At 39.8% G+C, this 25284-nt stretch overlaps 1 protein-coding gene across 1 annotated transcript in view; it reads left to right on the top strand.

Moving 5' to 3' along the window:
* Positions 1-25284, top strand: part of KIAA1549 (KIAA1549 ortholog) — a 137294-nt gene that overhangs the window by 92559 nt on the left and 19451 nt on the right. The window contains exons 9-13 of the mRNA XM_062491546.1: positions 2365-2542; positions 4717-4901; positions 19102-19304; positions 22647-22771; positions 23906-23920. Of these exons, the coding sequence (XP_062347530.1) occupies positions 2365-2542; positions 4717-4901; positions 19102-19304; positions 22647-22771; positions 23906-23920 (706 nt within the window). The remainder of the gene's footprint in view (positions 1-2364; positions 2543-4716; positions 4902-19101; positions 19305-22646; positions 22772-23905; positions 23921-25284) is intronic.

The raw sequence follows: 25284 nt of genomic DNA, 5'->3' as shown, positions 1-25284 counted from the left end.
CTGAGGTAGTGACTTGGTCACAGGTACTGTGTTTATGTTGAAGTGTAATTGTGTTATGTATTTGCTTCCAGACTGCCCTGCTAGTCACCAGCTTTCCCAGAAGAGAAATCCATAACCATCTCTCCCCATGGTTTTGAATTTTTGTCTGCAGCTTCTCTCTGTGAAGCTTCTCTCTCTGTATGGTGTGGGTCGTCATAAAATACTGTGTATTCAAAATTAAATTATTTCAGATAAAACCTAGCTTAAAACAGTAAACTTAGTTCATCAGTGCTAGCCTGCACCTCCACTGAACTTTTTGTGCTTGTTCCCATGTTCTCTATACTGTGCTGAAATACCTTCAGCTACTTGCTGTTTCCACTCTGTTCTCATTCATCCCTATTCCTCAGCATAGGGAGCCGTATGCTCTTTTTAGTTCTGTGTTAAAATTTGTAGAGTTTCAGTTGTGATAACTTGCACTGGAATCTTGTCCTTCTTACCCTCTGCCTTTTCTAAAGGCAGCTGTGGAGGAGTTCCTTTGTTAACCCATTCAGTCAGCTTGGGACCATTACCTGATGTGTGTAACACACATAATTATAGTCTTTCTTGGATTCTTCACAGGCCATAAAATACACGACAGTTCAGTTTAAGAATTTTCTAATTTTCTCTGTTTCTGTGGCTTTGCTATGCACAGAGGGGCTTCATAAAATTAAAACAAAAACCCACTGATTTTCAGTCCCACATGGCCTTTCAAACTCCCTCACCCCCCCTATGAGTTAAGTGCTATTTGGGAGGTTTCATGTGTGCTGGAAGCAGACACCAGTCTGTACACTCTGCTGCTCTGTGCACTGAGACCAGGCTGTGGCAACCCACCTGAAGCAGACATAATATAAAGCTGTGGGCATTTGTTAACCAACTGTATATTTGAGCCAGATTTAGCTGTACAGCTGCCAAATATGTGTGTTAAAACCTGATTTATTGATGCTGTTTTGTTATCTTCAGTCAGGGATTGCTTTCCCTTAACTGGTAGAAGAGGGAATGGTGTTCGGCTGAGCAGCAGCATCCATTTAATGGGTCCTCTTAGCAGATCTTGCTGTGTTTCAGAGATCTGCACATTTTTTTTTGCTCTATTTGTAGATACTATGTTTCTTGCATCAAATATGGCTGACACTGAACATTGTTATTCGCTTTCAGTTGGTTTGTTTTACAAGACTTTTATGACAATTGTGCTTCTCTTGTATCATTTTTCTCCCCTCTTTTTTTTTTTTAATTATATGTTTAAGTCTTGCTGTTTCCATTCCTGGGAATTGTTTTCTTAGGGCATGTTTAGTTGCTGTCCCCCAAGATCATTCCTGTTGAGGTAGAAATTATACTTTTTTCCTTTGACATGATTTGTATAGTTGGGAACTAGGAAAGAAAACAGTACAAAGATTTGCTTTTGTAAGCCTCAGACATGCCAACATTTGTGTGTTCACTTTACTTAAGGCCTATGAGCAGTTTCTGAGATTATAATTTATTAAATATGTACTTTATAGCAGAAGGATAATTCTGAAGGAAGCAAAATACATTTCTCTGTTTATTTCAATTCCTTCCAGAGCCCTTCTAACTTGTTAAAAAAAAAAGCATACCCGCTACTATTTTTTGTCCTAATTCTTCTTTGAGCTCACCATTATATGGTAAATGGTTCAACAGGGAGAGTTGTTGCATAAAAAGATGTAATTTTACAGGAATTCAAAGTTATGTGGTTCTAATATGCAATGTAGATGTTTGCTGGCTAGAGTATCTACAGGGCTTCCTCATAGCACACATTCTTTTGATTATTAATGTCTTTAGATGTAGGTAGGAAGAATTGCTTTCCACAGCATCAAATACATTCCTTCCTGAAGAAAGGTGGATGCCAAGGGGAGCTGTTTGGAGGATGAAGGTGACTGTGCAAGTGCTTAAGTTGAAACAGAGCAAGCAGTTTTATTTGATGCTAACAGAATATTTGCCTGTATAGCTGCTCGACATTTAGAAAAACTGGAGCAAAGAGGTGCGTGAGTTATGAATAACAAATCAAAGTTAAGAGTAGATATTTAGAGAAGGGAAAAGTGCAGTAACACTTCTTCTAAGCAAAGGCAGTAGAGGCTTCCAGAGTGGCACAGTGTTGGCATCTTTAGAGTGAAAGCAGTTCTTTTACTTACCAGATGTGCACATTGTTATGATACAACTGGGGGGGGGCAGGAAGGAAAAGTTTGCCATAAAAATGTGTTGTGTAAGGCATCACTTCCCTTGAAATTTTCCTTTCAGTTACAGCAGGGGGGAGAGAGTATGAACTGTAAGACCAAATGTATGGGAGGTCCAAATAAATCCAACTTAAAATGCAAAAGCTTTGCAATTTCTTTTCAGATTGTGAACGTGTCACGCTTAGTTGGTGTTGATAACCCCGTGGAGCTGATCTATTTCGTGGAGGACCAAGATGGGGAGAGACTGAGCGCTCTGAAGTGCTCAGACCTGATGAACAGAGTGGATATCCAGCGGGCTGCCATCATCCTTGGGTACCGCATTGAAGGCAGCGTTGCGCAGCGTAAGCCCCGTCAAAGCCACACCAGACACCAAGGCTGTCTTCAGCTTGGCACTTCATGGCACTGCACGGTGCCCACTGTTCCAGTGGTCTTTCCTTGGAGTGCTGCAGCTTTGGCACTCCTGAGGAAATCAGTTTTAGCAGCCTTGCAGTGAGCTGTGCAGTGTTGTTTTGCCTCTTGAAGACCCTGCTGAGCTTAGGGTTGCAGCAAAGTCCTTAAGTCCAGCCTGACTGCATTCACTCCATGCTTGTACTGGAAAAGTACTGTGCTGAATGAAGACCTTCCTGCCATTTTCGTCTGATCCTGCTGGTCCAGTATTTCTTCACAGTTTATCTTGTCCAGGAGCTTGTACAAACCCCACAGTTGTGAGATGGGAGGGTGTCAGTATGAAATGGGTGTTTCCTTTAGCTGAATAATGGTAGTGTAGTTTAACACAAGTCACTGCTTTTTTGTCTGTGTTACTTTTTCCGTGAAAGATGTACAGCAAGAGTAGTTGGGGCATTTATTTTTACCATTTGATATGATTGACCCTGGTTTTATTTGTTTGTCCATCACTAATATATAAGTAATATAGTCCATCAGTAACATATAAGTAATATAGTCCATCAGTCATATATAAGTAAAATGGTATTTTAATAATATAAAAGTAATGTGATTTTTTACTAGATACACATCAAAATAAATAGGGTAGGTCATGTAAAGTAATATAATTACTTTATTCAGGAGGCTTGGTATATAAATAATTTTCAGTTAGTAGCGAGACAGAATACCTACTCAAAATTCCATGTTACAGTTAGGAAAGAAACTTAAAGGTATCTTAGGAAATGACAAGTATGATCTGCAAAATATCTAATTGGTATGAATGCATAATTACCTTTTCTCATTTCTGTGCAATATGGAGGCATGAGTTACATGGTACCACAGGGTGTTTTGCCAACAGAACAAGCATGTGTCTGATATTTAAAATTCTTTGCAGAAAGAAAAGAAAGAAAATAGTAATAATTGTACCATCTGTACGTGTTCCTAAATGTTGTCCCTCATTAAAACAGTTGTGTACAGGTAGGTCAGTAGCTCATACACATCTGCTTAATATCCATTAATGGATTGTAATGCTGGTTAGACAGAAGTGAAAAAAGTTGCAAGAATAAATTCTCTTTACAAAAAATGATAAATGTTGAACAAACTTCATAAAGTGTTCATATTGTCCCTATTGAAACTTTTGTAATTTTTGACCTGTCATTAGAAAGGTCTTCTAAGAGTCACAGAGTCATGAAAATATTTAAATTTGTCTATTGGAAGAAACTAGACCAAATAAAGGTTATTTTTATCACAAAAAACATAATGCCACAAATGAGCTGTTAGGTATATAAAATATAAGAATTTTATATTCTCTTAAGTTCTAGGCTCGTCGCTGGAATGGCTACTAATAAAATGATATATAGAAAAGATAGAAATACTCTTTTTAACTTGAAAACATAATTTTTAGAAAGTGCATCAGTTTGTCTAGAAATGTATTATTGCTATGATTTTTAGTCCCATAATTAACCACTATACAAAATTAGAAAATAAAAGTTTTATCATTTATTACAGTGTATCTTTTACAACAATGACTTCTTTGATTATATTTTCCAGCAGATTTGTTTTCTGCTTGGAGCTAAGGGATCTCACACACTGACATTGAAAGAGAGAGAAGGAAAAAAAAGTAATCACCAGTGTAGAACTATACACCTTGTGGAGGAGGTTCAAATTATTTTTGATAATGAAATGCCAAAGAGAAGAGGAAGGCTGGTAACATTTCCTAAAGCAGGGACCAGGCAGCAGTATTGGAAAGTCTGTCTTAGCTCTGTTAGTGCTAGAGTAGTTTTTTTAGACCCATTTCACTTATGTCAGCTTAGTTTTGGGTTACAGGATGATGTGGCAGAAGTGCCATTTTCATTAGTATTTTAAGCACAGGTCTTCAGAAGATGGACCAGGACAGTTGATCTCCTGCCCCATGCTTCCTGAGCATGACATACCTGAACTTACAGTGGTATGACATTTCCTGTGATGTGCAGCTGGTTTCTGATAAATTCCTTTACTGGCGTTTACAAGAGCATTAAAGTACATAACCTTGAAGTGTCCTCAGTTTAAAACACAACAATAGAATAATACTGCTGTTTTCCTTTTAACTTTACAGCTGTGGAGAAGCTGAAGGAGTCCACTTCAGAGACACAGAATAGCAACCTCTGGATTATTGTTGGGGTAGCAGTCCCGGTTGCCGTGGTGCTCCTGATTGTTATTATTTTATACTGGAAACTCTGCCGAACAGACAAGCTGGAGTTTCAGCCAGACACAGTGAGCAACATTCAGCAGCGACAGAAGGTAAAAGGGGAAGCTGTGCTGAGAGAGGAGCTTGAGTACTCTGAAAACAAACGAATGTGAGACTCTGGGGAACACCTGGCATCCTTAACTAGTGTGTGTAAATACAATTTCAGAGCCTTCCAGTTTAGAGGGGGGGAAAAAAAGGAGGAAAGTTGTGTAATGATAGTTGAAGTCAAGAATCCCATAGTGTTTTATTTATTCTCCTGGGTATTTGATACTGCATTAGATAGATCCATCCTTCTGAAATGTGGGCACTGAGGCTGAAAGGAACCTTTCTTTATCACTTCATTTCAAGGCTGTGGCTGTGACTGGATAAGAAGAAATGCACTGAGTCTTAAATCACTGACCTCGTTTTCCCCAGAAGGCTGCATTTTTCTTTGGAGAGCTTCTGCTGACCAAATCTGACAGCTGAAGTGCACCACCCATCATACCTCATACTGGAGCTAGAATTTGCTAGAACCTGTCCTGGCTGCTCTATGTTCTGCCAGGGTTCTTTTTATTGCAATTGTGAGAACCTGTTGCAGTACTAGAACATTAATTAGTGGATCTGTGTGTGCCTGCATAAGTGAGCTTGTTGGCCAGTGTTGGTTAGGATAGTGAGAAATTCGGTACTCTTCGTCTTTTTATTGCCCGAGAGTATAAATCAAAAAATTTGTGATCCAGATTTTTCACAAAGGATGTATTCAGTAAAAAGAATGATAAAGTGCCTGAAAGGTTACTTTCTTTTTACAGCCAAAGAGAACCTATGTGTGTCAGAAATGCTTGTTACTGACTATACCTTCAGAGGCATTAATAAAGGCAAAATAATCTGCCTTTGCTAATCCTGTGGTACTGCAGTCATGTTCTGCACTGTGACCTCATGTTCAGTCACACAGTTTTCTCCATAACAAGCCTTGTCTGTACACCATGCTCTCTTTCAAGATAATTAATGATGTGAAAGATGAGAGAAACAGAAAGCACTTGCACTTCCAAAGCGGCCAGAACAAATCAATAGTAACTTCCACTTGTCTTGCAACTGCGAGTTGTGTGTCAGAATCCAGGTTGGCAACAAGTGGTACCCTTTGATGAACACCACCCCCTGGTACCTTGTTTCACCTCTGCTGTGGTAATATGTAACACACATTTTTGACTGAGGAAGTCCCCCACAGTAGTTTTGACTAATTTGAGAAGGGTCATACGAAAGAGGCAAGAGAGGACCATTACCCTTGGTACACTGTTCACATTGGATCACATTTTCAGTACCTCTGCTATCACAAGCTTTTTTCTGTGAGGAAGCAGTTGGGTTGTATTGGCTGTAAGGCCAGAAACATCTTTCATATAAATACTTCCTTTTAAGAAAATGGCTCAGTTGCTTTTCCCCACTGCTTTCACAGTGTTCTTCATCTTAATCATTCATGAGTCAGAAGCCTCAAGCTTGTTTATATGCAAGTCTCATTTTGGATTGCCTAGGGAACCTGTCACTTTGCCTTCTTAGGGGAAGTCACTGTAAGCAAACTAGAAAGAGCCAGTAAGGACATCTAGTTCAATCCTTGTGCCACTGGAGGTAAAGCAATAAAAAGTGTCTTAAATTTTTATTACTTTGCACATCAAGCAACTGGAAGAACCTACTTTGCAGACCATATCCTCCTTTCCCCAGAATAAAAGCAGTACTCTGACTTCCTTACTATCAGGCTGCCATTGGGATTTCATGTCTTCAAACAGTGGGTTGGAATTCTGGGTTGGGATAGGGCGTGTTTAACCACCACCAAAGACCCCCAGACAGCCAAAACAGCATACAGATTATTAGGGACATTTGGTTTGATCCTGTCCTCTAAAATTGTCTGTGTATTTTATACTTTTTATTAGAGTAAATGCAAAGAAGTGATCAAAAGAATGTTATCCAGTGGTCAGGAATTTATGTCGGTAAATAAACCCCATAAAAATGGACTAAGCTTCCTCTTCCTCACCACAGCCACAGTTATTTCCATTCTCTATTTTCAGAGCTTGACCTTGGTACTGAAGGAAGGTGAAAGCCTGCACTGTATGTGTAAATAGAAAGATATTTAGGTTAAAGATCTGATTTTTTCTCTTGGAATCTATATTTCATTCGTAAAAAAAGTAAAGGTGCATTTATAGTGTGCTAGCTCTTCTCACTTCCATTAATATTTAGCAAATACGGAATTTTTTGTTAGCTTATGTGTATCCATACTGGAAATGGAAGACAATACTTTTCAACCTTGTAATAAGTCTGTAATGTGTTTTTTGCTTGAAAATGTGTGTTGATTGGAAGGTAAGCAACAGAGACACCTCTTTCTTGTTCAGCTGATACCAGATATCATACAGCACTGGTGGATCTCCAGGGGTGTCACCAGTCTTTCTTCAGTGTCTTCAATTAGCCACTTTAACAAAGCAGCTCAGTGGGCAGCATAATAATCTGTTGGAATTTACAGTAGCAGCTGATAGCAAATTGTGTTACCTGTGACTTAAAAGCCTGGAATGGGCTTGGGAGTGAGGGGGAAAAAGCTTGTTTGCTTTGTGCTGCAGAGACAAGACTGAAAGGCTGGTTCCTTGGAACATCAAGAGAGAGAACTCTGTAAATATGCTGTAAATGCAGATTGCATTAGTAAGCCACAGGTTGTGCAGAAGCTTTTTATCCTTAATTAGAATATCTCTTACAAAGTTGCATTATCCTCTTCAGCAAGATTCTTAGGCCTACAGATTTTACTGGATTCTATAGCCCCACGTGTCAGTGATATGTTTCCTTTTATCTTTTCTTTCATTTAATTGTTTTGAAATGCCTGGATTTTCCTGAAATGGTTTGGTATTCACTCAGACAGTATAAGTTTTACTTTTAATCTTCTATATGTAAAGGTTTACTTCTACAGAGTAGGTGTGATTTCTGTGTTTCTATGACCACCATTAAAAGTAAGTCATAAGCTTCATAACATCACCTCTGATGTTATGTTTCTTCTGATGAAGGAACCCAGTACTATTACCATCTGCTGGCAGTTGGGCCCTACATGACTTTTGGGTGTATGGGGTATGGCTGCTTTGGTACACCTTGGTGAGGTGAGGGTCACGGGGTAGTTGTTCTATACTGCCAGCATACCATGTCAGCAGAGCTAGCTGGCTTTGGTCCCTTAAACACTCTGTGGACTCTCCTTTAGAATAGTTGGGTCACAGTCCCTCACTTGTGATGGTCAGTAATATCAGATTTCCCACTTGAGTGGGCATGTCTGTGTTGAAAAATACCCAGATCTTGTGGTGACAAGTCCACAGAAGTACCCAAGGTTGCATCACTATTTATGTGCCACAGCAGCCTTGAAGCTGGGCTTGAGTCCAGATGGGCTGCTTGGCCCCTCCCTTAAGGCCAGGTCATTCTCAAAGGTAATACAGATATTAGGAATGATAAGGAATCTTCTAAGATAAAGACATGGGCAAGGTGGACTGTACAGAGCAAAGGGCTGTTCTGCACATTGCATGTACCACTCCACCAGTTTGTGTTCTTTCCATCTGGCCTTCCAGCTTCATTACAGGATCAGTGTCTTGCAGACAGGATGGCACAAGGATCCTGCTTAAAAAGGCTCATAATATTACTTCCTGCAAAGAGTATAGAGAGGGAGCCTGTTATTAAGGGATTTTTTTACTTAACTGCTGCCTCAGTGAGTATAAACATAAATACATGGGAAAGAAAACGTCTGTGGGAGCTGATGCTAGCAAAACTGGGTTCCATTATAAAGAAGAAATGTTGAAGAGATTGTGTTTTGCTAATCCATCCCTTTGCGTCAAAGCAGGATTAATAATACCTGTAAAATGTTAGGTTTCCTTTTCCATTGTGGAGATTAAATGGGAAAACATGCTTAGATCAAAGTTATTTTAATGCTTTTTAAACTGAGAGTTAAGAAAATGGGAGAGCAGTGAATCTATGCAAGATTCATTGGTCTGTGCAAGGATAATTCTTTTGAAAAGATGATACGAAGATATTTAAAGGGCACATCAAATATTCATTACTTGTTCTGTAAGCCATAGCATCCTACTGGAAATTCACCTTGATGTGACCTGGGTTGTTGCACAGGATTAAGATGTCCTTGCCTTATGAAGTAAAAAGATGCACAAGTGGTATTTTTAAATAACAAGATTTTCTCTCTTGCCGTAGTCTATATCCACCATAACATTGTCCCAGCCTTTTGCTTATCCCAAGCTTTTTTATCATGCAAAGAAGCTGTGCCTTTTGTGGGCAACTGATTTTTTTCCATTGGTTATTTTTCTTCATGAAAAGCTCAGTTAATTTCTTTAGTGCCCAAACCGTCATTTTGCTCTGTACCTGTACTGGGCCTCCGATGTTTTTGTGCAAAACCACTCCTTCCCTCTTCCCCAGAGAGCAAAAAATTATTTTGCATGTTATCCACAATAGAAGCAGAGTCAGCGGTATCATTTCTTTCTCTGGGGACATAAAAAAAAAAAATTAAATGAAATCTAGTTCCCTTGGGGTTTCACTTTCCCTTCTGTGTATAAAAGCATTTGAAGAAAAATGTCAGATCCCTTCCCAGGACTTCTCAGAGATAATTTCAGCTATAGACAATTGTTCAGGGAAAGGCTCCCTGCCCTAATGGCAAGAACTGGACCAGCTAATTGGCAGTTTATTTATAAGGTCTTGGATGTAAATGGTATAAGGTCTTCTGTAAATGCTGGGTGTGCTGAAGTCACTGCAAAAGCAGTGACAGCTTTGAGTGGCTTGCTCAGTTCATTGTTTATCCACGGGCACATCCTAAAACCCATGGGGAAGAATGCTGCTTCTCCAGTCAAATGTCACTCTGGAGGCTTCTGCATGCCACTGTGCTTCTTAGAGACTGAATAAGTCCTTCTGGTTCAGTGTCCCTCCTGTGTGTGTTTGCACATGGCAGAGGTGGAGTGGGCTGGTCCCCACAAAGCCTTGGACAGAGTGCTGCACCTTCTCCTGGAGCTGCAGCACAGGTAATGCCAGAGCTGGGGGGCTGCCAGTTTGCCTCGTGTGCCAGCACAGCTCAGCTGAAGTGTCATCATCACCTGGGGACTGTCACCAGCCCTTGCGTGTCTGCTCTAATCTGTTCAGGGTCACAGGTAATGAGTCATGCCTCCTGCAAGATGTCTGAGAGGCACTTGTGTGGATTTTTATCCTAACCCCCACCCCCCCCCCCCCCCCCCCGCCCCCGCCCCAAGCAGGAGTATCTGATATCCAAATGTCATGTGTCAGGTGTAACTTCACACCTCTGAGTTGAGAATTTTGCTTATTATTGTATAGTCAGTAGAGTTATCTCTTGGATGTTCCCAAGATCAGAGGCCAGCCCTGCTGGAGGCTAAATACTAGGCTTCTGCTCCTGATGCAGAGAATTCTTGTGATGTTTTGACATCCTGTAATCCTTTTGTTCATCTGTATAATGTTGAGGCAACAGCTCTGCATTGCAGAAAAATTCAGTCAGAAGAGACTTGTGTTAAGAAAGGCAGCTGACACCAATCTTATAAAAACTACTTGAAAACTGACATGAGTTTATGTAAGAGATTCATGTTTGCATAACAAATACCATTCATTTCTAATAGCTACCTTGACTAACTATCCAAACTGTTGTCTTTTTGGGAATGACATACAGCATCTCCTTCAGAGTCAATAGCTGGATTCTAACAGGGGATGCAGTATTCAACATCTTAATTACTTCTCAGCAATGCATTTCTCTGATGGCAGTTCCTCTGAAAGAGCTCTTTTATAGTAACTCTTCCTCTGTAAAGAGGATTAACTATTCACAAATGGTAGAAATAAAATACCTCACTTAGATACACTGCTTATATAAATAGGTATAAAAAGTGAAATGTCTCCATCTGCTTTCATAGAAACATTTGAGTATCTGTCTTGAGATCATTTCAAAAGGCCAGCTAGCCCAGATGCCACAAGGAAAAGCCTAGAGAAGAGCAGGACAGGGCGAGTATATGGATTGCTTTGCCTTGAGTAACTTTTCAGCCTTCAGTTATTTGTGTCTCAAGGGCTGTGTCTAGAAGTGATGATATTTAGCAACCCTGAACATACCTCTCTTCATGAACTTGTTTGGTCCTTCTGAACTCATCTCAGCTGCTGACAGGGATTTTCACAGCATGTTACATGAAGAACCACATCATCTTGTTTCACCCTGCTTTTATCCTGCTACTGCTAAGTTTTCTGTGATGCCCCTTAGTCCTTGTATTGGAGGGGACAGGGAACAGTGATGCCTAGGCACTTCATCTTTGCCAATCCTGACTTTATAGACCTCTGTCCTATTGCTATCTTCATCATCTCTTTTTCCAGTCCCTTCTTTTAAACTGGCATTTGAACCTTTGAATAGTGTGGACATTTTCTAATTCTGTCTGTTTTGAGAGAGGGAGAGTAGAGTTGAATATGCCATTCAAAATGTAGGTGATCAGTGGATTTATAGAGTCATGTTTATATAGTGGCTACTTTTCAAAAGGAATTAAAAAGAATCTGTTTTCAAGATACAGGTAGATGTTGTGCCATCTTAAACATAATAAACCTCTGAGATTAGATGAGATTAATACTGGAGAAGTAAATTTTTCTCTCCTAACAAAAAGACAATAGAGAGTCTGCTGTACAATTTAGTTGTTTTGGGAGCATGGAAATGCACCAGCATTAAATCATTGTTGTCTAAGTTTCAATGTGCCACCCACTTGTGACTGACGCTTGTGGTTTCATTTCAGCAAGCAGAATATTTCTGCAGAAATATTTTTTCAAACCCCTCTTAGGTATATAAATGTGTGAATCACTGAACCCAACAAAATGCCAGCATGAGAAAATAAATGAAAATTGCTGACTTATGCTCTATCTTGGAAGTCTTTACTTAAACGTGATAGCACTTTCTCATTATTTGTAGAGAGGATGTGGTTTTGGACTGTGTTGTCTATATGTTCTGTGCAGATGGTGAGAGCCATGTTAGAATGTATTTGTTTGCTTCACAAGTTTAGCAAAGAGTTCCCTTAATTTGTATTTTTTTTTTTTTTTGGTGTTGTGTGTTCTGTCTTGAGAGGTTGCAGTTTGTGTTGGAGTTATTTACGTGGCCTTAGAGGAGTAATTGTTTAACATAACTCAGGGACAAAAATCTGGTGGAACTGAGACAGCAGTGACCTGGCTATTGTATAAATTTGCCAATCTTTGTCTAACTTACTCCTGACACTTCCATCCAACCAGTGTGCAAGGGAACCTCACAAACTACGATTAGGGTTGTATCCACCCGGCAGCATTTCTGTCTGAGAAGGAAAGCCAAGATTTTGTGTGATTCAGGAACAAACTTCTGCCTGTTACAGCAGTTATCTCAGCAGCCTGTGGGCATATATGTACTCAGAGTTATGGGCTTTCAACAACATGATCCCTCTTGTATTTTGTGAAATTTACTGAGCTGTCATGGTAATATAAGTGTGGCAGGAGGAAATGCACCAAGGAGAAGAAGAGGGATGATGAAAATCCGCAAGAAAAATCTGTCTTGAGAAAATATTTCAGGACAGGTGTCTTGAGAATCTCAGGCTTTATAAAGTTTTGTAAGTTTGGGCGTTTCTTTATTTGTTTTTAATCCTGCTTCTGAAGCAAAGTTCCTGAGGTGGTAATTTCTGCGGGATTCCTGTTTTTCTTACTGTTTGTTTGGTGGTAAGCAGTAACACAGTTCTGACTTTGCAGCAGAGGGAAGGAGGACCAGAGGCTGTACACCAGTTTGTTCTGATTTTCTGTTCCAGTGCTGGCTATACAGTGTGCTGCTTTCTCCCAGCTTGGTGGGAGAAGCCCAAGCACCTCTAAGCATATTTCCTTTCCCCAAGAACAGGTTTGCTCAACTGCTTTACCTGTTCCCAGAAATGGTAATAGTTGACCAAAGTGCTGATGTGATGACAAATGGGAAGTGTAATTTGGATAGAGATACTGGATCCAAGATAAGAAAATGGGTGGCATTTTGTACATGCAGCCTCTTTTCTGACCCTCAGGTCTCAAAATCTTGCTTCTCGTTTGAGGCTTGCCATAGAGGGCACAGGCTGTCACCCTGCTGCAGTGGGAGGGTGGTCACATCCCACATAAGATGTAATAAATACAGGGAACTGCCATTGCACGTGCACTTCTTTTTACAAACAAACACTGTTAACAAGTGAAGGTATTTAAATTAGAGACTTCTTTTTGTTTTGGTCCCTAAACATATTTTTCTAAACCAGCAACAGTGAAGGAATCCCTCTGCTCATTTCTCATTGATGCTTAGTGGTGGATTTTTTTTAAAGTAGGCTTGGAAGAAGTTTGGATTACAGTACAAATAGGTTGCATTATATCCCATCTCAGAAAAGAGACACAATGGCACAAAAAGGCCTCAAGAAATACAAGTGGGTCTTTTTTCAGTATTTTGAAGGTGGCTGTGGAGTCAGAACTCTCCTTCTATGAGATCTTCTAGTATGCTTTTTTCATGAGTGAAGGGGTTTTGTGTCTTAAATCAGATGTGCATTACTGCTGTTGAATCATATGTACAAATTGTCTGCATTCTTTACAGGCAGTCCCTGGCCATTGCCCCAGAGGGGTTTATGTTGAAGGAGAGCAATCCAAACAAAAATACAGAGGTTGTATTTATGTGGAAAGATAGGTAGCAATGATAATAGAAGAATGAGCTGAATAAGAAAATGGGACTCTGAAAGCTGAACATGCCTCAGTATTTCTAAATTCTTACTTATTGGTAGACTGGTACGTGTTTTGAGTATCTTGTGGAACAGTGAGTGCAAACCATACAGCTGGATGATCCTTGTGGGAAGAAGATGTAGATGACTTCTTGGATGAGAAAGTAGACACATAGTGAAAAAAGGGTTAAAATTAAGAAGACACTACCAAGCACACAAGCAACTATAAATTATCCTTTTTGATGCATCATGAGAGTACTACAGTGAATTCACACTAACACATGTCATGGTGCCCAGGGGATATGGACAAGAGTTTGGTGGTGTGAATGTCAGGTTGTGAAGTTAGTTGGCAATGTGTAGTAGCTTTTAGCTGTCCTAAATCACACTGACTTATATCTTCAACCCACATTAATTTTAAGAACAGCGTGTCTCATTGTCTTGCTACGTTTAAACTTGTAGACTTGTTTTTTGTTTTTTTTTTTCCTGAAAAGTTTGTTTATCCTTTAACGTTCCATATGCTAACATTTTAGTAAGGTTGTAAGTCAGCAGGACTTCTCTATAGGGATTCTTGTCCTGTTCACAGGTTATGCACTGACACTAAAGTACATGCTTAGCTCCTTTGTTTCCTGAGAAATTTATGTTAACAGCCTCTGCTCAGTTCAGCTAGCCCTACAAGGAACAAGGCAAGACCATGGTATAAAATCAGTAGAAAACTGTCTTAATACATTATTGTGCATATTATGGCCAAATTCGAATGCTGCTTGTAGGAACTACAGGGAGAATTCTGAGTCAAGTGTGTTTCTTCTGCTTTCTGCTGAAATTACTCACTGGCCTGTGAGCATTTGCTTTCTTGAGAAGACAGGTTGTTGACATTACTGGTGTGTCTCTGCATACAATAAAACAATATATTGGCGAGCATTTTGTATTTCAGTGGCTTGAACAACACGGAAACTATTATCTGCTTTTATACAATAAGAATTGACTGAGGTGCCCAGATTTTGTAGGCTTCTGCAGAAATTTTGTAATTTTTCTGTGAATTGAGCTTCAAATACTGGTTTGGGGTTTTTTTTATTTTTTTCATTCAGTGTGTAACAATAGAATTAAAAACTCTCTTGACTTAGCAACATGAAATCATCTTTCTCTAAGGTGTTGGCAGGTTCTGTATTTATATAATAATATAATTCCTTATCAGTGCAGTAATTTAGACATGTTCATTTTGTGGTGGTAAGCTCCAGAGTAGTTTATCTGTTTCCCTTTCACAAATATTAAAGATAAATGAAAACCCCTAACAACTTGGATTTAAAACAAGAACTCTTTGCCAAGACTGGTTTTGTGCAGTCCTGGGTAAAGGTACCTGAGGCTGGTGAAAAGATGCTCGTTTTCAGTACCTGAATAAGTAACAATACCAGCGAAATTTTAAAAGTGCTCTTAAAAAGACACTGCATTCTTGGTGGTGATTAATATATGAGTAGTAGATGACTGATCCACACATGGTATCCTGACTACCAGTCCCAAGATGGGCAGAGGTGATGCAACCTGTTACATTATTTGATCCTAAAAAAAAGAGAATTCAGCAGGTGGCATGCAGAAATTTCTAAGAAAATGCTACAAAATTCTTCAGTCAAGAGCAACACCCTTCATTTCACTGAGTCACTTATCTGACTGTCTGGTCATAGAGAAAGCAGAGTTGTGGCTCTGTGTCCTTCAGACATTTCTCACTGAAAATGTGGATTTTGGTTCCTGTCATTTTTCAGTTCCAAGTCATAATGTTGCCGTGGTCTGCAAGGAGAGGTATGAGAAACGTAGATTGTGTTCTTAAGAAAACAAAGCAAGCTTATGTCGATGTTGTTTCTACAGCAGTAATCCTATTAGTACTTCTCTTTTCCAAATAATGTTATTTTTAATAAGTGATTTTATCTTTTTTTTTGAGGACCAACTTTTCATATTCAGTCACGTATCATGTTGTATACGGACGTATCGTCACATTTTTCGCTCACGTTTTTTCATTCATATGCACAAACATATACACATGTGCATACAGTCTCTGTATTGGCTGGAGCTGGTAGTGCCAGTTTGAGATTTTTAGCAGGAGAGATCTAGAAATGTTTGGCTGTACAGAACTCTGAAAGGCTTGAAGCATTCAGGCCATTTCCATTCAAGTATCAGTTTCATACTGAAGCTATTTTTTAAGATGAGGAGAAGAGTTTGTTTTCCAAAGAGCAAGGTTTAGGGACTACTTTAAAAATAGTCGTGGAGAAGCTCTAGTTTGCATTCTGAGCCTTAAGGGGTGCAGGGAGTGGAAGGAAAGAGAACAAGAAGGTTGTTTGGTGTGAAGGAAGTGCTTCTGCTGATTCTGTGGGGAACTGCCAGTTTCTGGCTTAAGTTTTAAAACTTTTGGAGAATGTTTGCGTGGGGTTGAAAAAGACTTGTTAGAGATTTACCAGTTAAATTGTCAGAGGATTACACCAGTTCTGCGTTTATAAGGTCTGTAGAGCTGTACCATAAGACTGAGAGGGTTTTTCCTCTGCTGTGTTACCCAGAGCTTGTTATGACACCAGGTGTTAAAAGTGGAAAGGCTGATGAGCCTCAGGTTCTTGGATGCTGTGAACTGGCAGCTGGCAGGGAGAGAGAGAGGCAAGAGAGTGGGGCACAGAGAATGGTTCTGCCTGTCAAGGAAGAGTAAGACCAGCTGACAAGTTTATGTGGCTCCCACTTAAGGAAAATATAGCTATAGGTTCTGTGGTGCCTGGGTGGTGATAGCTGAGGTTGGCCTATTGCCAGCAAGTGACCATGAAACCCTAAATTCTTAGCCACCCTAGCTGTGAACATGCAGAAAAACTCATCTTGCATCCCCTTCTCCTTTCAGTGTGTGCTTGCCAGCTTCTGTGTGAAATGAGGTGGGGATCCTGCTTTTGCAAATAACATTCTTACATTCTGCCCCACTTTGACTAACAGCAGAAGGCCCATTCTATGCCAAGGATCCAGCAGGGTGGGAGAGAGCAAGAGGGCTCCTGTGGAAGAACTGAATTTATGATGTTCTAACTCAAGACTTTATTGCAATGCTGTGTTTGAGAGGATCCAGTTGTGGTTGTTCCAGATAATCTTAACTGCCATTTATTACAGTGTGAGTGCTGGTCTTTGCAGTGCTAACAGCCTTTAATTCAGCTGCTGTGTGGTCTGTCTGCAGATAAACATTTGTGGATACATATGCTGTTGCACGTGTGCATGTACACATAAATAAATCTGTTCCCATGACTGTGCTTAGATAAAAGGTTATGTTGGACTGCAACTGCAACTGAGACTATTCAAAGTTAAAAGAAGAAAATTTTATATTTTTGTATGATTTTTTACTCCCAAACAGATTTACACACTCAGTCTGCTAGAGAGATTCTAAGATAGGTTGAAGTTCATGCTTCAGACATGCAGCAATCTTAGTAAAACCATACTGGTTACTCCAGTATTCCTGAAATGTTTGTCTCTTCAGTTGTCCTTCCTCACCCCACCCATCACACCATTCAAAAAGCAGTAGTAACTTTGCAGGTTTATAAGAAAAGGGTAGAGCACCGCCAGATGTTTTTGTGGAAGAATTGTGCCCATGACATGGTGAAGAGTGTCATCATCTTTGGAGCTAAGGGGGCTGGAGTCTGTGGAGGGGAATGTCGTGAGATAGAGGATGTCATCATGAGGAAGCAGCAGGAGGGGGGAATATGAAAGGGTTGGAAGAAGGGAAGCCACTGAAGGTTCAGAGGAAGTGTCACACAGAGGAGTATCTTCTAGGAGAATAGACATAACATCTAACAGGCTGTGAGTGAGGTGGGGTTTCAGTAATCAACTGGGGCATACTGGCCTGATAATTCTGACAACAGAAGTGAAAAGTTTGTCTTCACAAGTATTTGGGGGAGGGGGTGTGGGGATTTTTAGAGGGCTTTTGGGCAGGAATTTTATTAAGGAAGCAAGATCCTGAAGAGAAATGTTTAACATCTGAAGGGGGAGAAATTTCAGAAAGGCTTCACTAGATGACAGTGACTCAAAAAAAGATGGAGACACAGTTACACCTTCACCTAGTGTAGCTCCCCAGTGCCCTTTTGAATCAGTGGTTGCAGTTATTTGCATAAATTCAATACCTGAATCACCCGTAATGCTGAATTGAAGGGACTGTTGTAAAGCCCAGGACAAATGCACATAGCAGAAGACATCCAGATTTGTTCAAATAATAAGCTTACTCATTTTGTGAGAAATTAACTCCAAAACCTCAACAGATAAACTGTTGGATTTCACAGAAGAGCTTTTATTGCCATCTACTGGCTTAAATGGGCAGCTTGCTCAACTGCATTGCCCTTTCTAAGAACCCTTTGGAAAATGTTTGCTTACTGAAAAAATATTTTGAAGAGATTGTTTCAGAGTATTCCTTAGGCAAGCTTATCTTTGGCATGATATCAGACAAGTCTGTTTGCAGTTAGCTATGTTGGCATGCCAAGCTTTATGAAAGGGGGTTCATTTAAACATCTGGAACCTGATGTACCCGTGAATGCACTCCAGCACATGCTTCACTTTGCAGGAAATCAGCTCTAGGAAGCACACAGAGGATTTTGTGTGTGTGGTGTGCAGCAGGTTGTGTGTGTGTGCACTTCAAAAACTGGAGTTGTCAACGTTTCTTTCTGCTTTCAACTTCCAAACTACATAGAATAGAGTGGGGTTTGAAAAAAAAAAAACAAAAAAAACTTTCTCTTAATTAGTTCTTCAGATGTTCCAATTACTCCAAAACCCCCCAAAATCAGCAGAGAGCTTGAAACTCGGCGCCTTGATTAAGTCTGAATCAAGTCGCTGATGAGATTAGCTTTTTTTATAAATACAATTATGAAAGTAAAAGGCTACATTCAGTGTCTTTATCAGGTAAGATGCCCATTGAATAAAATCTTCGGGGTAATTTCTCTGAATTCCAATTTGTATATTTTTCTGTCTGTTCAGTATGAAATCCCTAAGAGATTTTCAGGTGTTTTTTCTGGAGGCATCAATACTAGCTGACAAGTCCTTGCCAGGCTGCTGTATAACTCAGATCTGCAGAGTGTTTATCTTTCATCAGATGAACCAGGTGTTTGTACAAGCACTCCCAGATTTGTGGATTTCAAAATGAGAAAGATCAACAGTGACATTATTCAAATTATTTAAAATCCTGCATCCATTTTGGCTGGAAGGAACAAAAATAAGACCTGGTGGTAGCAGCCATTTCAGTCTGTACACAGGTGTCTACAGCCTTGCACCCACAAGTACACAAAAAGCTCATCACACAGTAAATAACAGTAAAAATAGTAGTGGCATCAGAAGTCTATTTTTAAGCTAGATTTCTCAATTTGGAATTTTAAACTGTGTATCATATACTGCAGTAAGGTGACAGAATTGTGGAGAGTTTCTTTTTCTTTTCCCTGGTGCTCTCATGTTCATTCCTGAGACTACCATAGCCTGACCATCCTCTCAGTGGCCGTTGTTTGCAGATCTGAACCAAAGCCTTTGTACTCATTGTCACTTACTGTTCCTGTTTCTTGTCTTTGTTCTTTTCTCACAGCTACAAGCCCCCAGTGTGAAAGGCTTTGATTTTGCTAAGCAGCATCTGGGCCAGCACAATAAAGATGATGTCCTGATTATCCATGAGCCAGCTCCTTTACCAGGACCTATTAAGGATACTACCCCATCTGAAAATGGAGATGTGCCCAGCCCCAAATGCAAGACTTCCACAAAGCCTTCAAAGACTGCTCGACACAGAGGGAGGTCAGTTCACAGAGATAAAAACAAATTGTAGTAGACAACACTTCATTAAGGGCTAGCAATTGCTGTATTTTTAGGGCAATTTCAGTGGAAAGAACTGTTCCAGAGCTCTGGAACACACATTTTCTAGTGAGCCACCACTGTTAAACCTTGCTAATTAGTACAAAGTTGTGAGATTTTAGTGTTCATTTTTCTTTTAAAGGGATCATACCCAGTTAAAAGGGGTATTTAAGGCACTGCTGAGCTGACTGGGGTCAAGTTGTTGCTTGTTCACTGGAAACACCAGGTCTGTGTTTTCCAATGCAGTCTCTTTGTGTTCTCTAGCTACTAAGCCAGCGGGTGGTTAAAAACAAATGAAAACCACTGACAAAGAGTAATGTGTTTCAATCATATTGATAGTGATCAATGCATGTATGAAGAGTCGGGATTTCCAAAACTAGGCCCATATCTCCAAACTTCAGGGAAGATGCAGAAATGTTGTTTTTTATGATTATCTGGGAGGGGGCTCGTAGCAAATGAGCCTTACTCAGAAAAAGGAATGGTAATGCACATCTGTGCAAATGGAGAAGGGTCTGTCAACCATCCAGCAGTATTTTCCTAACCTTTTCCAATAATTACACGATGTGACTGTCCCTTGCTGGAAAAAATAGTTTGTAGGATACATGATCTAGACAAAGCTGTGTAACAGTGATGGATCTGTGCACAAAAAAAAAGGGTGGAAGGTAACACGTGGGGAAAAAAATGGGACTCTAAGAAGACCCCCTCTGAACTACACTTTCCAGTAAGTCTCCTCTCCCTCACTCTCACACTTCTTTGTCTCCAGCTCTGCATTCCCTGTGCTTATACCTATGTGATACTGCACAGTGGGAGGAAAAGAAAAGCAATCAAGGGCAGGGTTGGATGAGCTGAGAAAGAAAACTAATGGTGATTCTGACTGAGCTGAAGTTCTCTGCAACACAGCTTGCTCCTCTGTTCAGCCCTCTGTGCTTCCTCTAAAGCTCCAGTTGTCTTAAGATCCTTGCTTCATCTTCCCCATGTGGGCTTCATATAGCTCAGTTTCCCCCTTCCAGTTGCTAAGCCTGTCTTCCTAACTCCCTACAGGCCTTGTAAGTGGGAGACTGACAGTGGTACAGTGGAAGGTGGGCAAAGCTAGAAGATAATATAAGAAAAATGAGCTGCACTAGCTTTGGTGTAACTTGTATAAATTAAAACAAACTAATATAAATCTGAAAGATAAGTGTTTCTGTGTTTCTTTTAATAAGTTCAGAAGTGGCCTAGGACAGAGGTGATACATGGGGGAAGGCATCTATATTCATATGAAGATGAGCATATGAAAAAAAGTTTGTATTTGAATACTACTATTTGAATACTACTGTATTTTGTCTAGAATAATTTAGAAAATGAAGCAGAAGAAATTTCAGGAGCCAACATTCTAATGATACACCACAATCCCATTGTAGAAGGCCACCAAGTAATTCAGGTGTGATTTGCCCTTAGTGAAGCCATGTTAGCTGTTGCCAAGCCCCTTCTTATTTTTCATGTGCCTTCTTGTAGTTTCCAGGACAATCTGCTCTGTGATCTTCCTAGGCACAGAGGTGAGAGTGACTGACCTGTTGTTCAGACATTTTAAATGTTTTCAAAAGATAATCTTCCTTTTCTCCCTCATATTCCCTTCAGAACAAATCTTCCTTTAGGCTTAACTATGGAGATGTTGCCATCATCTCCCTACCATGCTGATGTGCCCGTGTCAGCTTGCAGTTTGAAACATTTATTCCCCAAGGCAGAAGTCGGAATGTGAAATGGTGTCATACCGTGTTGTGTTGGGTTTAGCTGCTTGACGTTTTGTGAGGAAATACAGAACTCAGTTCATCACAGATCAGTTCAGGATTGTATGTTACATGCCAAGAAATCTAGTGGTGATGTGAGTACACATTCTATATCTGTAAGAAACAACAAACAAGAACAGCTGAGTTCAGAAAGCTCAACATCCCTAGGCTCCAGCTGAGAGTCAGACCTGTGCTTTTGACTTGAAAGTATACAACTGCATGTTCCTCAGCACTTCTTACAAGAAATGGCTGATGTTGACTCAACACTATTTATATTCCTATAACCTGCTGATACTTTGGATACGCTGTGAAAAGAATATGAAGGGAAATGCAGAGCACAGTGAGATGAAATAGAAAGTCACTAGGAGATCTGGACACAGAACTCTAGCCTCACACTCTGCTGAACCTGGACAAAAGGTGATGGAGATGATAGCTTTGCACACCCTGTCCCCCATAGAAAAAGATGCAGTGATGCAGATCTCTAAGCTCATTGAGGACCATTTATCCTCTTCCCTGCTATTATTTTTTCTTAATTGGGATGTGACATTAGTATTACAGTCCTGCAGGTCAGGGCATTGTTTAGGGAGGAGAAAAGGGGAAGTTGAACTCAGAGCTGCAAGGAGTAGATTTAACTTCAATGGACTTGTCAGTCTGCATATAGTTATCTTTGTCTGTGAGCTCAGGCAGGTTGATGTTTAGCCAAGAGCCTCAGTAACTAGTTCAGATACCCATCTAGCCCAAGTAAATTCTGCACTAATGGTGTTAATGCACAGACATGTGCACACTCTCCATGATTAACTCCCTGCCAGAATAGGAGTGTTCACAAGACAAAATGGTCACTAGAGACCCTGTCAAAAAGGCTGATCCCATGTGAAAAGACAGGTTTTCGTGTCAGGCAGTGGTGTGGGCCTTGTATTTTTTTTCTGTTTTCATAGTGTCAGAATAATTTTACAGATGAAGTATTTTGTTGAGGAAGATCATGGTGTTTTTTATTTTTATATATTGCCTACAAAAGCTGCAAGAACTGAGATTATAATTTTTTAGTTAACAAATGTTTTTAAGAATCTTGTGGCTGCATGGAACAAATACATAAAAGAAGCATTTTTGAACTGCCTTACCTTTGACTTGTCAGGAAAATGTTCACATAGATTTGTATTGTTAACAAGAGAACACCAAGGCTGAATGTTGGACTAGTTACTTATGTGGGTTTCATATTCCTAATTGTAATTATTTTCTTTCAGAGAGGTAAATTGCTTTACAAACACAGACCTTTCTCTTGTAATGTATTTTAAAAGAAAGATTACTTACATGTGAATTGTGTTGCAGTCGTTTTTCACACACAACAACAGTACCATTGTGGCAATGAATATCTAGCTATAATCATTATAAATTTACTTATAAACAGAGGAAAGTTTTAGCACACGTTATTTTAGCACAGGATTCTTCGTGTGTGAGACTTATGCCCCCTTGCAGACTTGTGTTACACATTGGTTTCTTTGTTTTGTAATGTTTGTGGCAGAATTTCACCATCAGATGCTGAATCCACAGCAAGTGAACAGTCCAGCGGGAGAGAGACGGGGGAAGAAACTGCAAGACCATCAACTGTTGCAAACGAGGGCAAGCCACGAAGAGCAGTGAAGAAGGGTTTGCTGCTTTTGTTTTCTCTTCTTCTGTGCTCTGGTGCTTTACTCAGGCTGAAGAGTTACTCTGGTGCTGTAACTTTCCTAAACTCATCTTTGGCTGTTGATTTTTCTGCTTCTTGCTGCAGAAAATCCCTTCATATTTGGTTTAGTTTCTTCTGTTGAAACGGAAGAGCTGTTTCATTCCTTTCATTCCAGCAAGCTTTTGAAACAAATGGCTTAGCAGGAATGAATCTTGCCTCCTTTTGTCCCATACACACCCCCAACAAAAACTCTTACCATCTAGCCTCCTCCTAATTGTGTCCCTCATGGTTGCAGAATTGCAGTGACATGGGCAGTAGAGATCACAGCAGGACTTCAGACCAAGGGGTTGTGTCTGTAACAGTAACTTTGGAAAAGCCATATGAAAAAAAGACACCGGAGAGGTGAAAGTTTTACAAATGAGTTGTAATTCAAGCATCAAAATGCCCACGTGATTGTGCATTAGAACAATCAAAATTCAGTGTTACTATATTAATAGCACTGATTTTTTTTTTTTTTATGAAGAGCCATCTTGCTTCTAGTTGCAGTGACGCTATTTTTCTTGGAGGCACTCTAAAATACGTATGTTTATATATTTGAAAATATATATTATTTGAATTCTGTTGCTCTGTTTTAATGTTCTCCCCTTCTTACCTGGGAGCTCCAAATTCGTCTCTTCATTTTCTGTCTGGCTTAAAACTTCATGTAACATTTAACATTTCTTTTTGGTGTAGAAATGTTACATGTTGCTGCATCTGAATTACCTGGTAAAGGCAGTGGGGAGACTGTGTAAAATGTGTCCTTTTGACCTATCATGCCCTTACTGGGAAAAAAATTGACTATTTATTCAGCATTTGGTGCCTTTAGTTTGCAAATCATAGGGACTATTTTTAGGATTTGGAATTGGAGGAACTGTCTGCAGAGAGCTCTCTACTAAATAGGAGATTCAGTTCCCTTTTTGTGCAGCTGAGATTTGGCAGTTTGATCCAAGTTCATGCATTTCATTCAAAAGTAAATGCAATCATCCTACTGCGGTGGTTTTTTTCCAGTGGCCATTCTAGCTAAATTATTTGTCATAATTACTGTGTTGTCTCTTCTTTTTCCTTTATGTTGTCAGGAGCAAACAGAGTGGGTAAGTAACCAGAGCTGATAGTTGAGTACAAATATGAATAGGGGTGTTGGGGTAGCTGCAGTTATGTCTTAAAAATAAGGATGGAAGAATTTGTCTTCTGAGTCTAAGAAAATAAAATGGATTTTGAGCTATTGAAGTATAAAAAGTCTCAGTAACACAAATTACAGTAATCCAGCACATTTCTCCAATTTTTTTCCTCCCAATTCTTTTAAATTATTGAGGAAAACATCACTGTGAAAGAAAAAAAAAAACTAAGGCAGCTATTGGTCTCGAAACCAGCTTTGTCTAGACAAGTTGTAGATTATATTATAATTAATGTCTTTACTGACAGCCCAAAAAACCCACAAGCTACCTGCAAAGAAACACAAATATTTTGTTATGAAGTAGTGTCTTCTCTGCCAGGATTGAGACATGGCAAACACAGGGCAGGAGAAAACTGATCAAAGCTGTCTTTGATAATGTATAGCACATCTAGTGATCTTATAGTAGCCAGCCTTCTGTCCATCCTTCTGTACTATGCTGCTATCCATTGGCAGGTGTCATCAGCTGCATCGTAACAACGTCACCTACTGGGATACAAAGGAACTGTGTGAAATTTATCTCTAATTGCATGCTCTGGCATGGTTAAGATACCAGTGGATGAGTTGAAGAATCCCATTGACTCTATCTAATTTTGAATGAGGCCTTATGCACCTTGGTTGCTGTGTCTCTCGAGGGTGCAGGAAGCAGCAGACCTTTCTCTGTCTCTGGCTGTATTGGTTTTCTTATGAAATCATACCTTCCTGACATTTCAGTTCAATTAATGGTTTCCACTCAGGGAGCAGTGGTGAACGTTGATCCTGGCATGTGACCTCTATGGAATGGCTGTTAAAACATGATCTGACCAGTACTGGGGTATTAAGTGCCTCTCCATTATTTTTTAGCCTCAGCTAAACTATTCTGAAATCAAAATTTCATTCGGGTAGTTCCATCTGATAATTTTATAAGTAAGATTTTCTAAATGTGAACAGTAGTGTAGTATAAGTACTTTGAAATGAGAAATTATGTTTATTTTCTCTGTCAAAACTTCTACAGGACCTCCTTCATATGTTGAGTTAGAAATTTTCTCCTTTTGTTGTATGTAGGCAGTGCTATGCTGTTCCTGACTTTATCTACTTTTCTGTGCTTCCATCTTGGTTTGTATTTATAGACACATTGAGTGTAGGCACACAGAGAGGATTTAAAGGTCAGATGCAGCTTATGAGGGTTTTTTGTGTGTAGCTTTTCTGCAAAAAGAAGTAACATATGGTGTTACTGTAGGGCCTTACCGAAATTTGTCAGTGGGACTTCTGTTTTACAAAATGAGTTTAAGAACCCTTTCAGCT

This window comes from Cinclus cinclus, chromosome 4, assembly GCF_963662255.1.
Source record: "Cinclus cinclus chromosome 4, bCinCin1.1, whole genome shotgun sequence".
Classification (NCBI taxonomy): domain Eukaryota; kingdom Metazoa; phylum Chordata; class Aves; order Passeriformes; family Cinclidae; genus Cinclus; species Cinclus cinclus.
This window is presented reverse-complemented; position numbering and strand designations above follow the sequence as displayed.